General features: G+C 39.9%; 1 protein-coding gene across 3 annotated transcripts in view; it reads left to right on the forward strand.

Annotated features, from left to right (window-relative positions):
- LOC102683288 (LIM domain-binding protein 3-like) overlaps window positions 1-14,051 on the forward strand; it is a 50,162-nt gene that overhangs the window by 18,802 nt on the left and 17,309 nt on the right. For all 3 annotated transcript variants that reach the window (XM_069189295.1, XM_069189296.1, XM_069189297.1), the window contains exon 3: window positions 12,148-12,223. In XM_069189295.1, coding sequence (XP_069045396.1) covers window positions 12,148-12,223 — 76 coding nt within the window. The remainder of the gene's footprint in view (window positions 1-12,147; window positions 12,224-14,051) is intronic.

Here is a 14,051-nt window from a genome sequence, read left to right on the forward strand (position 1 = left end):
TTTTGAAATGTGTTCAAATTCTACTCAGGCGTAACTGTTACTGCGAAGGTGAAAGTAACATTTTAATTGGGGAGAAAGGCTTCTGAATTCTTAGAGAAAGTACTGTATTAGTTGAAGGCACAGTGTCCTAATTCCACATTTCTCATGGGAATGCATTGGAAATGCAGTGTCACATTTACACTGTTGATGTTAGTCTGTCCCAAATTATCTTTTTTTTTATTTTTTTATATATATTATCAGCCTATGGGTGTGGATCAGGTTCAAACAGGTGGGTTCAGACCAAACTGTGAGGCTCAAAAACACACTTGTGCTTTTTAGTTAGTTCAGGGAAAATAAATTAGACCACAACCAAACAACAAAACAAGCCTTGCTCTTCTTTGAACTCCTGCCTAAACTTCATCTTTAAGTCCTTGTCTAACACAGTTGAGCAGATAGACTGCTTACCAACCACAAAAACAGAATTCTCAGAAAAGTCTGTCTCTTTTTCTAAGACTTTTCTCAAAGTTTCCAAAAGTTCAGAAACTCACAAAAACTTTAGTCCACAAGCCCCATTGACTGACTGACACTGGAAGATTTCTCTTTTTAAACAGTCACCTGGCCAGTTGTCTTTGAGCAACTGGATAGGTGACTGAGAACAGCAGTGTATTCCCCTAGAGGTGTCTGGGGAAATTGGTCCCACCAGCGCTCTGCTCTTACACATGCTACTGGTGTGATGTGTGTCCTGGGCATGTGTTTCTAATGATGTCTTCATTATTCATTCTAGAATAAGACACAGGACACATTTACAAATCGCAACTTCATCATTGTAGTATGACGTATGTATGTATTATAGACGTAATAATAATAATAATTGAGTGGACACTCCACTCAAAGCGCTTTACAGGTAGTGGGGACTCCCCTCCACCACCACCAATGTGCAGCATCCACCTGGATGATGCAATGGCAGCCATAGTGCACCACACATCAGCTATTAGTGGGGAGGAGAGCAGAGAGTAATGAAGCCAATTCATAGATGGGGATTATTAGGAGGCCATGATTGGTAAGGGCCAATGGGAAATTTGGCCAGGATGCCAGGGTTACAACCCTACTCTTTCGATTTTTAATGACCACAGAGAGAAAGGACCTCGGTTTTGCATCTCATCCGAAGGACAGCACCTGTTTACAGTTTAGTGTCCCCATCACTATACTGGGGCATTAGGACCCACGTGGACCACAGGGTGAGTGCCCCCTGCTGGCCCCACTAACACCTCTTCCAGCAGCAACTTTAGTTTTTCCCAGGAGATCTTCCATCCAGGTACTGACCAGGCTCACACCTGCTTAGCTTCAGTGGGTTGCCAGTTCTGATTTGCAGGGTGATATGGCTGCTGGCTGATAATGTATCATCATTATCTTTGTAGTATTCAGTCTATGTTTCCTGGTGGGATTCTGTGTACATGTTTTCGGTGCATTAAACTCAGCAACCAGGTACTTTACAAGATCTTTCCACGTGGCTTATTTGCATAATCCATGTTTCTATTGCAAGGAGGAGTGGGATTCTTCTGGACTAAATTAACTTTATACATTGGAAATCAGTCAATGTACAAGGTAATTTATCGTATCACTTGAGCAATCTACTATAGTAGCAATCTACTATAAAAGCCGCTCATGGAAGAGAGTGGACTGGAAGGATTTTAACAAGATACAGGGGGCACTGTTGTGCGTCTGAGGGATGCTCAATCATCTTTAACCCGCTTGTGCATTTTCTCATTAAGCCCTGCTTTGCTTCATTTGCTGTGGACTAGATGCTGAAGGTTGTGGTGTGGATCTTTCCTCCAGTTTCAGCAGAGCACCTGAAGAGTGACAGGGTACTGACAGAAATAGTGTCTGCTGCCAAGGTGACGGTTAGAGAGGTCAAGCAGTTGTGGGGGGAAAAGCCTTGAGAATTGATTTTGTGATAGATGTTAGGCTAGAGGAAAAGGCATTCAGAGTGCCTGGCAGTTCTTCACCAGGGCTCTGGTGTCACATCCTTTTTCAAAGCAAATGTAATGGCCTCTCTGTATAGCCTTGGTTCTCATGGAGAATGACAAGGATGTTGAAGGACAATAAAATGAAAGAACTGTGTAACAGGCTTTCAGAGAGGCCGAATGAGTTGGCGTAGGCAGAGATGTATGGGAGCAACACAACACTGAATCCTCTGGGGATAGTTAAGCCTGATGCAGATGCACGTGAGGAGGTCAGTTTGAATTATCTTTCATGTTGAAAAGAAACTTCACCTAGAAGCTGTTTCCCACACACAAGGAAATCAGGGTTAGGTAACGTAACGTAGAGCTGGAACTGGAAAGGTGTTTTACAACCCCCTGTTCCAATATTTATGTCTTATGCCTTTTTTCTGAAGGAAATTCTGCTATATTAGCAATTTAATTATCTTCTTAGACAAAAATAGTGGAATAGTAAGAGAAGAACAGCATCAAGGGTTAGAAAAGCAAAGGTGTTGCTTCCATTTAATCCCTTGTGAAATGCAGTGTGAAAGCTCGCTACTGTTATTACAAACTTGTGACTAACCTGTTGTTATTTTTCAAATTGTCACGGCACACTTATGATGTGATCTGCCTTTAATAAGAAAACATCCATCCATTTTCTAACCACTTAGGACACCAGTCCATCGCAGGGCAGACAGGCACAAATATTCACACTGGGCTGATTTTCCCAGAAGCCAGTTAACAGAACCCAGTATGTTTTTGGACTATGTGAAGAAAGCGGCGCAGCTGAAGGAAACCCATGCAAACATGGAGAGAACATACAAACTCCACACACACAGCACACACAGCACACCAGATGCAGGACCCAGGGCCCCAGCACTACAAGACAGCAATGCCACCTATCAGAAAACATGCTTAACTTTAATCTATAATTTTACAATTTTTAACTTTATATTTTAGACTCGGGGTATTTCTTAATTTTGTGTTTTTAATGCTATTAGTAATTGTACTAAGAATTGTTAAAATCCTGTAAAGTGTGTGCAAGTAGAATGCACTGTTCAGTGTTTACTCACTCTGTTTGTTGGGAGATATTGTGTGTCCTCTGCTGACAGCAGGTGGGATTGCAGCCATAGTATTGTTCTTGTACATTTCTTTCGCCTCCCCTAAAGTGTGTGAGTACCCAAGCTGTGCCAGCCCCCTCTTCAGAAATGCCAAGGTATTGAAAATAGGGCTGATCGGAGTGGTCCAGCTCTGCTGTTCCAGTTGCAGATCTCAATTCATTTACCTCATTTCTGTTATGGGTTCAAATTAACATATATCTACTATCCCTGCTGCTATTGAGACCCTGCATGGTTGCTAGGTTTAAACACTGAATTCACTCATCCCTGAGTTTAGTGAATATGCACTGATCTTTTCGGCTACTAAGACTAGTACTATTCTGTTTTTATATCTGCCCATTCTGGATACAGCTAACTTTGTTTTGCTTAGTTACTAGTTTGTAAATGTTTTTTTGCCTGAATCTAGCTTTTGAATGACATGTTTTATTTTTCTGTTCTCGCAGTTTCAGAGATACAGATATTTTTCATACATCTCTTTATGTTTAATGCTCTGATACAGTAGCTTGTAAAACCAATGTACGTGTCAAAGCAGGTCTGATCTTGCACACTGACAAATATGTGCCCAGTTCTGTCCAGTAACCCAGAAATCCCATCACTCTTTTCATCCAGAGCCAGAACGTTTTTTCTTCCTAATCCAGCTCTGTGTACCCAGTGAAGGGTGATGCAAAAGAATGGCATTAGAGATCACGAGAGGCTTTACCTCAAAGTGAGCTAACTCTTCAGAGAGACAGAAACCAAAAAAGGGAACAGGCTCGCAGTCTATGTTCATACCTGAGAAGCTGAAAGGGCATCCTGGGAGTAGTGTCAGTACCATGCCACAGACACTTGCTTGCTGGACTGAATGGCATCGTACTGCATATCATGTGGTGAAACTTAACAGTCTTCTCTGTCTTTGATCTGCAGGCTCCTTAGAAAGATAAGCCCACTTTGTCATCTTAATCCCTGGTTTGCCAGTTCTTCCCCCAGGACTCCCTGAGTCGATATACAGAAGCCATCTTCCTGCTATAATCACCTCCAAAAACAACCTGTATTTAGAGCTCTAGGTAGAACCCAGAGTTTTTCATCACCTAGTGACTTTCAGGGCTCCTAACCTGTAGTTCAGTTGTTATCCTCCAGGGGGGGTAATTAAGGAAGCAGGTTTAATTACTGTAGGATTTTTTCAAGTCAGCCAGATTGAATTAACCTAATAGCTGACTTCAGACTTTCACAATGGCAAACTCTGGTTTCAATCATCCATCTAAATCAAGTCAGGCTTAAACACTCTGACTTACTATGCATTTACACTTCACTGCAGAAGGCAGGAGGGTTGAGGATGGAGTCCTTCATCCCCACCACAAAAACAACGGCAAAGACCATGCGTCCAACTCCAAATGATGGAATGATGATAGAAACTGTGCATTTTGAACTCCTACAGTATGTTTAAGCAACATGTAGGCACACAAATTCAGAAACTTATTTTGATGGGCATGATTGTTGTGGCTTTTGTGTGATAAAAGTTTTTATTTTTTGTGAAACCGAGAGTGTTTTTTTACCCGTACTGTACCTGATGTGAATTTAGTGTAATAACAAAATCAGCCTAGTTTGGCCCTATGGGGGCTTGAATGGAGATATCTGTACAGTCCAGAGCACTGATTCCATAAGGAAACCCTACAAGAAAATGTGTTGATCACTGTACACAGCTACAGGGAAGAAAAACTACATGTAAAGTAGATGATTATAATTATAATAATAATAATAATAATTGCTTACACTTATAGAGTGCTTTTCTGGACACTTCACTCAAAGTGCTTTACAGGTAATGGGGACTCCCCTCCACCTCCACCAATGTGCAGCATCCACCTGGATGAAACGACGGCAGCCATAGTGCGCCAGAACGCTCACCACACATCAGCTATCATTGTGGAGGAGAACAGAGTGATGAAGCCAATTCATAGATGGGGATTATTTGGAGGCCATGATTGGTCAGGGCCAATGGGACATTTGGCCAGGACGCCAGGGTTACAACCCTACTCTTTCGAGAAACGCCCTGGGATTTTTAATGACTCACACCTGCTGAGCTTCAGTGGACTGCCAGTTGTGAGTTGCAGGGTGATATGGCTGCTGGCAAGTCTTGCTGGATAGTATTGTATATAAGGATATTACCTACCATTTAATGATGCCACTGTTTCATGGTATTCACTAATGCATGGCCTGAAAATGTTATGAATGCTTCTAAAACGGTTTTAGTGCAAACACCACTTTTCCTACTGCAAGACACACTATCACTTTGCTGAAGAACTCACAGTCACCAGCATAGTAACAAATTTACACCAGTCACAGGAATCTCAGCCCTATGCATGGAGATTGAGTTTCTGTTAACACTGAGCTATGACAAGCAGTTTTAACAATGTATGGGCTTAAGAAATGTGAATATAAAGTACAGTATACCCTGCCTGATGAAATGGTATCTTTCAAATTTAAATTACCAGCAAAACAAAATAAAGGGTATTGGCAATCTGTAAACTTTTATTCTCTCAGGAAGCTCTAATGTGAACTGGATCCCTGAAGAAAGGTGATGTCATTTTTTGCAGGGGACTGACTGGTCAGTGAGATGAGCTCATAAGTGCAAAGTCAGGCTCAGTTTCAATTAAAATGCACAGAATTAGAGATTAGAAATTAGACATGTTGATATAGTTACTTAATTGGATACAATTAGATCGTTTGTCAACATTTTACTAAAGTTACTATCTAGTTATTTAATTATCCTGCTTTATGAAACAACCCTCAGGTGCTGTTGTCAATAATTATTAGGTAATAGTAACTGATTAATTAATGATTAATTAGTGATTAATAATGCAATGAACAATAACTCTGATGGGTTGATTGGTGCAAACCAAAGGTAAAAAGCATTTCATTGAATGAGTGCAACTGTATAACAAGGTGCACTAGACACAGAAGGATATAACTTATTTTGCAAAACCTGTGAGTTCAGATTCAGACCATGCTCTAAAGATACCAATAGAAAAACAGCTGAAATCATGGAAACAAACAACACGAAAGGCAGCAGTGAGAGAGAGTCCTTGGTAAATAAACACCTGGGAAAGAAAGATTCGAGGACCTGTACACTGGTTTTCACATGGTTTTCACAGAGAAAATGGTATCTACCTCAGACTGCTATTTGCACAAAACTAAAATGAAGAACTGATCAAAACACCTAACTGTCTGCACCTCCTCACAAATCTAGATGTGGAAGATCCCATCTGAATTGTTCAACAAGTGAAATCAGGTACCAGTGAAATGCCAGTTATTAGTGTTATAACAGTGTTAATCTGCACTCTGTGAATTACTCCACCAGGTTGAAATGTTTAAACACATTGAATTGGATTTAATAAACATGACTGGATTTATCTTAGTGCCAGTTACATGATTAAGATATACAGTGGCAGTGTGTGACCAGGTGCCAAATTCAATTTTCAATACATTTCACAATTAATGCCCAAAATAGCCCTGATTTAGCCCTTAAATCTTATTGCAACTGTGAATGATGTCTTTATTCATTGTCATTGTCAAAGCAGACAGATATTTTATTCCATACTTATTCAGTAAATCTGAGAGATATTCTTTAGTCTAGAATCCCATATCCCTGCCTCCTGAACCCAAAACATATCTGTGGAGCTGTAGTACACTGTTCCAGTATCACCGGCTTTTATCTAAGTAATGTAGAAAATAAATTGAAATTTCACAGAATTCAGTGGTATTAAAGGAGATGAGGACATTGCATGTCAAGAGCCTAGTTGATCTAACATGGTGGTTTGAGTTGTGAAGTTAGAAACCATGGAGCAAACGATATAACTGAAGCATTAGTTAATGAGCAAAGAGTATTGATACAGGTATAAATAATAAATAGGCATAAAGTAAAAACCTTAAAGGCTACAGATAAATTAGAACAAAAAACATCTAATTCAACCAGTTCACTGATTTCTCCAAACAAGTGTGCAGCTTAGACCTGTTGCATTTGTTCAATTGTATTCCAGGCTTTGATGATGAAAATAGATCTGAAGTGGACAAATACAAACAATACGCACAAGAAAACTGCAGTGAAAAGTGGATACATTTAGGAATGAAGCAAGATAATTATTTCCCATCTCAACATGAAAGGCTAAAAGATATTTGATGCAATTTACCGAATGCGTGGGCTGGTTTTCATACAGCAACGTCACATCATGAAAGAAGAACAGATAAACCATCTAGACAGATTAAATCTAACAGCAACAGATAACTCACTGGACGCTTTTCTTTCACTGACCTGGAAGTGATCTTTGCATGCTCATTGCAATCTACTTTTATCTTATTTTTCCCTTTATTCTGTTTTTATGTCAGCTGGTTATTTTCTGATCATGGTACAGTATTTTCATCCCTTCAAACAAAGAAACTTCTGTTGACCCATAGTGCACCACAGTCGGAGGCCACATACAGTACTGTAAGCTATAGTAATTAACTAACTGAGATGATTAAGGTACTGCAAAGGGAGGTGGCATTAAAATTAGTATTGACCTCTTGAATATGAAATACAAGTTAGAAAATTAGGGAAGAGATCATCTACTGTAGGTTCTACATCTCAAATTTCACTTTGGTACAATGTTAAAAAAAGTTAAACTGACATACAGTATAATGGAATCATAGTCAAGCATGACAACAGAGTGAAAAGCAAACGTACTATAAAAACTCTAGGAAAGAGTAGAGGGGCAAAATGGAGACAGTGAGCCACAAATTATAATTAAATATAGAGTCTTGTTTTACGATATTGGCATCAATGCTGAGTCCAGTTTAGACCCGGCTGATTCTGTACATGAAGATTTCACCGGTATGAGCTATAAGTCCCCTTTTTAATAAAAAAAGACTCTTATTCTGTCCTATTCTTTATTGGAATGATAAAACTATAGCCCTGGATTACATGCTAGAACAAAATAATGTCTGGAAGGTCAGTGAAATCCCTGCTGGTGTTAGAAGTAAAGAAAATATACAGAAGAGACAAATGTCTGAGCACATTGTCCTCAAGATTTAACTGTGATGCAGTGCCCTGTTTTTTTGTCTTTGCTGTTGAGTCGAGACTTGCAGGACCAGTGTGTTGTAAAGTTGTTCAGTCTTTCTTGTAAAATTGTCTGGATCAGGGTTCATATTTCACAATTATTTTTATTATTCTTATTCTTTCCTGAAAACATATCTGTTACTTCCTTTTTTACTTTAATGCAAAGTTGCTATGAGACAGGTAATGTTGTGGGGCAATTTGGCTTTAGCAAGCTGTTGATGGTGGAGAAAAGAAACAAACTAGGTAAAATAGATACTTAGCCCATACTTAGATTAACGTTTTACAATAATATACATCATACAAAAATAGAGAATGACTTTTTGTTCCAGGATGAGAAGTGCACCAGGTGAGAAAGAGGTTTATGACAGATCTCAGCAGAGGTCATGTGACAAGCGTGTTCACCAGCCCTGGATAGGGGTATAAAACAGCCAAACAAATAAGTAGAAATACTTGTTTGTGTGCCCGAAACTAGGATCTGCACGATTCCTTCCCAGCTCCTCAGCTTCCAATGACTGTATTGTATTATACAACGGTACTTTATACCTTTCCGTGTGTACGCTGGTGCACATGCATGCGTTCTCATGTTAATATACTCGGATAGATAGACTGTCGGATAGAGGACTCAAAACACTCAGGTGTGGGCAATCATGCTATACCCTTGAGAACTGTGTCTGATCAATATTACTCCAGTAAACCCAACCATATACACTTGTACAGAAAAAGTAGGAAGTTGTAAGCTGAATTAAAGTGTCAGCCAAGTAAATTAACAGTATAACAATTATAATTATGTACAGATGAAATCCTTAACGTTCTTGAAATCCTGTATATTCTAGGCTTTAATCAGGAAGGTACAAAATCTGTTTATCTTTTACAGTAAAGCTCTGGTAAATAAGCTGTGTAAAACCTTTTCTTCAAGTTCAGTTTGCACAAAAAATCCAATTCATTGTGGCTCCAAGCCAGAGTTATTCTGTTTCCCAGAAACTGAAGGTCAGATGCTTGTTTTGAGACTGCAGTGCACTTTGGTGGTGTAAGTCCTCCCACACAGTGGTCTTTACTCCACTGATTATTTTGTTTTGCAATCATTGTTCCACATAGTCCTTGGTAACACCAGCATTTCATTGAAGTCAAAACATTATTTTCTTTGTCAGACTTGAAAAGGGGAACATTTCCTTTCAATTTGGGTGTAATTTAATCTCCAGAACCATTTTTGTCATCACTTCTGACGTTGTTTTCAAATCGCACATTCAAAATCAGCACAGGATGCTGACAGATTTAATGGAACCATCTTGTTCATTGAAGACAGATCATTTTTTATAATGTATTTCTGGAATCTGATAAGACACAAGCCTGTTTTTTTGTTTCACTGTCAAAAAATACAAATCTATATTTATTTACAAATCTATGCTCTTGTTTCTTCGGATGAGACATAAAACCAAGGACCTGATTATGGTCATTAAAAATCCCAGTGTGTTTCTCGAAAAGAGTAGGGCTGTCCTACCACAGTGTCCTGGCCAAATTTCCCACTGGTATTTACCAATCACGGCCTCCTAGTAATCCCCATCTCTGAATTGGATTTATCACTCTGTTCTCCTCCCCACTGATAGCTGATGTGTGGTGAGTGTACTGGTGCACTATGGGTGGTTTCGAATCATCCAGGTGGGGATGCACACTGGTGATGGTGTAGGGGAGTCCCCATTAAAGTACTGTAATGTGCTTTAAGTGGAGTGTCCAGAAAAGCACTATATAAGTGTAAGGAATTATTATTATTAACTATTTTAAACTGTTGTTTCTGAGAAAGCAATGTTTATCAGTTGACAACAGCTCTCTTTTTTATTACTGTTTATTAATTACTGTAAAAAGACTTCAGACTTGGGGAGACTTTAATCTATTTGGTTTTTATGTATCCAGTTTTGTTTTATTGTAAAATTGTTTCTGGTGGTGGAAGCCAATTGTTGGGATTTTATCTATAGCAGATTTCATGTAATTAATTATTGATCTGGCAGACTGAGGGAGAAACATTGCGTGTGTACTTTCGTAATAGAGTAATAATCAAGTAGATGATGTTTATTCCAGTCCCTAAGGGAGTACTGGGGTCACCCCAGATTATTCACAAGGGGGTCAGATTAATTCTCTGCTTTTAGTTGTATGGTATTTATAGTCACCTGTTCATCCATTCCAAAATATAAGTTTAAAATAATAAAAAAGATAATTTTCAGTTACTGGACTAAAAATAAATAAATAAATCTAAAATAAATCATAACATAATGTATTTGAACATAAAATGGATTACAAATGAGAGGAGGTCTTGTAGCCCACCTGGCACAGCTGGTAATTTGTAGTTAACTGATCCCAGGATCTCGTCCAGTTGTTTCTTGAAAGTAACGTGAGCACTTCACAATAGTATCACTGTTCTCTGCAATCTGTAGTTTTAAATGAAAGCTTGGTAAGAGGTCAGACCCTAACTGTACCAGCTTGCACTTTCCTGAGTGTACGTATCTGTCACACCTGCTCACACATTATTCCTTCACGTGGGCATTGTTCTGTACTTGCTCCTCACCTTGAGACCTTTGCTCTCAGCTCTGAACTCCCTGTGGTCCTCTGTTCTCCAACACACCCAAAGAAAACCCTTCCAGTGCCGTCTCCAGAGCCAGACCCAGCACCTGCTTTTCGACTCCAGTAAAGATCAGCGCCATCCCATGGTCCCCAACCTGGACGATCTAGTGCAAGTCCCTTAGTGGTCAGCTCCATCACTTAGCCCTCCCTCAGGCCAGTTCAACCAGTCCACTCCAAAATCTTCCAGCTGTTGGGTATACCACCAGGTCTATGTCTACCCTCCGCATCAGGCATGCCACTGGATCACAGATCTGAGCTAGTCTAACTAATGGGCTGTATCGGGCTGAATGGCTCTTCTGTCCCTTATTCCACATTGGGCCTCGAGCAATGTTTTCCATGTTTCCGTCCCTTTCCTTTTCCCTGCCCACCTTTCTTTCTGCTATTCCTATCGGTGGTTACACATCCACTCCAACATTCACTCCTTGGTTTCCAAATTGACTTGGCTGCACTGCTGATTCCTCCCTGTTCAGAAGTATTATTCTCAAAACCCCTCTCAAAACAGTCATCTTCAGAGCATCTTCATCTTTCCCCAACATACTTGGTGCTTACTGGTCAGTTTGGAAAAGTCACTAAGGTTTCCATCATAAATTTTAGTTCCCCTTTCCTTTTCATTTCACCTACTAGCCATATCTTACACAAAAGTAAAACACCTTCCAATCAGAGATGGCCTTCATTTCATCCATGAACTGTTGAAGCAGAAATCCCTGCTTTCTTTTCTCTGTCTCTTTCCCTCCTGGCCTGGTACCCTACTGTTTGTGCCAGTGACCTATGCAGTGCAGAAGTCAGTGTACCCAGGGCTTTGCTTCTGGGGTGCAGGCTGACATAATCAAGTAGACAAATCCCAGACTGGTCAGCTCAGCTCTGGAAAAAAGGGCAGGAGACTATCCTGCAGCTACTGAGCTCTGCTCTCTTCTCTTCTTTAACCCCAGTGGCAAGAGTTGCGTCAACAGTTTATGGCCTCTGCTGGCTTATCTTTCAAGTTCAGCCTGCAGGGAATGCCCCGCTGCTGACTCCATCCTTTCATAGCCATGTCTGTGTGAAGTAGTGCAAATCATAATTCTTTTTATCAGTTAGGGCTGTTATCTTTTTCACTTTAACTGTGTATGTCTTTAAGAACCTATTGTCTAGTAGATGCATAACACTAAGTTAAGATTGAAGCTGTATCTTGCTGTACTGCTAAAATCATGTCTAAGAATATTTTATATTTAACATTTTTACTACTAAATTGTCTTAAGTGGTAGACTAGTCTGTTTTAAACGGAAGGAGCTCACGAGCATATTCTCTGGGTGTGTTATGTCAGGGGTGCAATGCTGAGGTGGAACAGACCATATGCTTCTGTATCTGTTTTTGATTTGTGGCTTAATAAGTTTCTTTTTGTACCCCGTGGCAGGTCAAAACGCCCCGCGCCAGTGCCCACGGCCACCCCCAGAATGGATTCACCCATGCCCGTCATCCCACACCAGAAGGTAAAACAGATCCTGCAGGGCAGTGCCAGGGTGTGGTCCAGTCACCCTGCCTGCTGAACCAGCATGTGTCAGGCAGCGTATTGTAGCTGTGTTTCTCAGATAAAACCTTAATAAACAGGTCTAGTGTGGTAGGAATAAAGTATAACCCATCATGTCCTAATAACCTACTTCAAACAATTACTGATATCAACTAAAATGTATTTAAATGGCTGTTTAAAAATTTACAAAAATATCTGTAGTCTGAATTAAGTTGAAAAAAAAAAGCTGAATTAATTCCCATAATTAATTCTGCTCCAGTTATGTATACTATTCAAAATACCACAGTACTAGAAAGAGCTACCGAGGTCACAGGTTGAGCATAAAAAGCATCTGAAAAAGTGTCACTGAAAACTATCATAAAATTCAGTGGAGCACTGAATTCACCAATGGGAAACAGATTTAGATATAGAATTGGAAGGAAATGGCTAGCAAACTGTAAAAAGAGAGCTATGATATTTGAGAACTAGCTTATTTAATACCCAGTAGGCCTTAGTACAATACATTGAGTGACAAACATAAGGCACACAGTTCACTTCTGGGGTTATGCAAGCAAGACGCAAAATAACATTCAAGATTTACATTCGAAAGTAATAATTTTTGTTTCTTCCCTGACAATTGCTACGAATAATCTACTGGCCCCATCTACTGGGCAGCCAAAGAATGAGAAAATGAGAAACTGTCTTCCTCTTCTGCAACACTGGTTGCATTCTTGCTTCAAACGGAGCAAAATGTCAGTGTTTTTGCATTGTTGTTCCTATAACCCACACTCTCCAGCCATTCTTTATGGAAGTGTTTGGGAAGATGACTGTTGACATTGTGCTAATGATTTTTGTAATTATTTGGGAGGTCAATAGCTCTTCTACATTAGATCTCTCCTGTAAAAGAGATGTGATATAACTTATGCCTCCCAGGTTTAAGTGTTTGTTTCGATGGGCATGTGTGAATTTTTTTTAATGTAGAAGTAAACTCTTAAGATTTAAGTGGAAAAAATCACATAGGACTACTGTGGATGAGACTTCGGACCATTGTCAAGAATTTCAGATGATCCAAGGAGGTTCCAAAGTGCACACAATAAAGCAGTCTGTCTGTCCTCCCCAGCCCCATGACCATTTGAATTTTGATTAAACTTGCTGGGATTCATTTGATACCATTGTGGTGGTGTCTTTTCCCTTTCCTGATGCACCTCGCGATGGCTGCTTAAATACACAGGGACTTGCTGAACTCAGAATACCACTGCTTAGTCCAGAGCAGTGAAATGGGTTGTAAATCATTAGAAATTGCCCCACAAAAGTGTTTATTTTTCTATGCCTTTTACTTTATGGCACGTGTGTAGATTTACATCGGCAATCACCTGTCACATTATCTGTTCTTTTCAGCTTTAAGTATCCCCTCTGCCTGTGCGTGTAAGTGTGGATTGTGAGGAACAGGCCTGTTACAGTGACAGCACTGCACTGCTGTCTTAGGAGTTCAAAACCCCTAGGTCATGGGGTTCATCACCAGACCCAAGTTCATCACTGTGCTGTTCAACTAGGATGTCAGGAGCTGTGTCTTAAATGACTGTTCAATCCAGGAATGCTGCTACAGATATTGAAGCAAAGTATTACAATATCTAATTGATCTTAAGATCATCTTCAGCAAAATCAGCCAACTATTAAATTACATGGAGAACACTGTACACAACAGCATACTTCAGTTTCAGCTGATTGAAGCGTCATCTGGCCACCTTGTCTGTGATTGAAGTGGAAAACCTGTATTGTCACACCTCTCGCTGCTCATCCCAAGCTGTCTT

This window comes from Lepisosteus oculatus, chromosome 4 (genome assembly GCF_040954835.1).
Source record: "Lepisosteus oculatus isolate fLepOcu1 chromosome 4, fLepOcu1.hap2, whole genome shotgun sequence".
Lineage (NCBI taxonomy): Eukaryota > Metazoa > Chordata > Actinopteri > Semionotiformes > Lepisosteidae > Lepisosteus > Lepisosteus oculatus.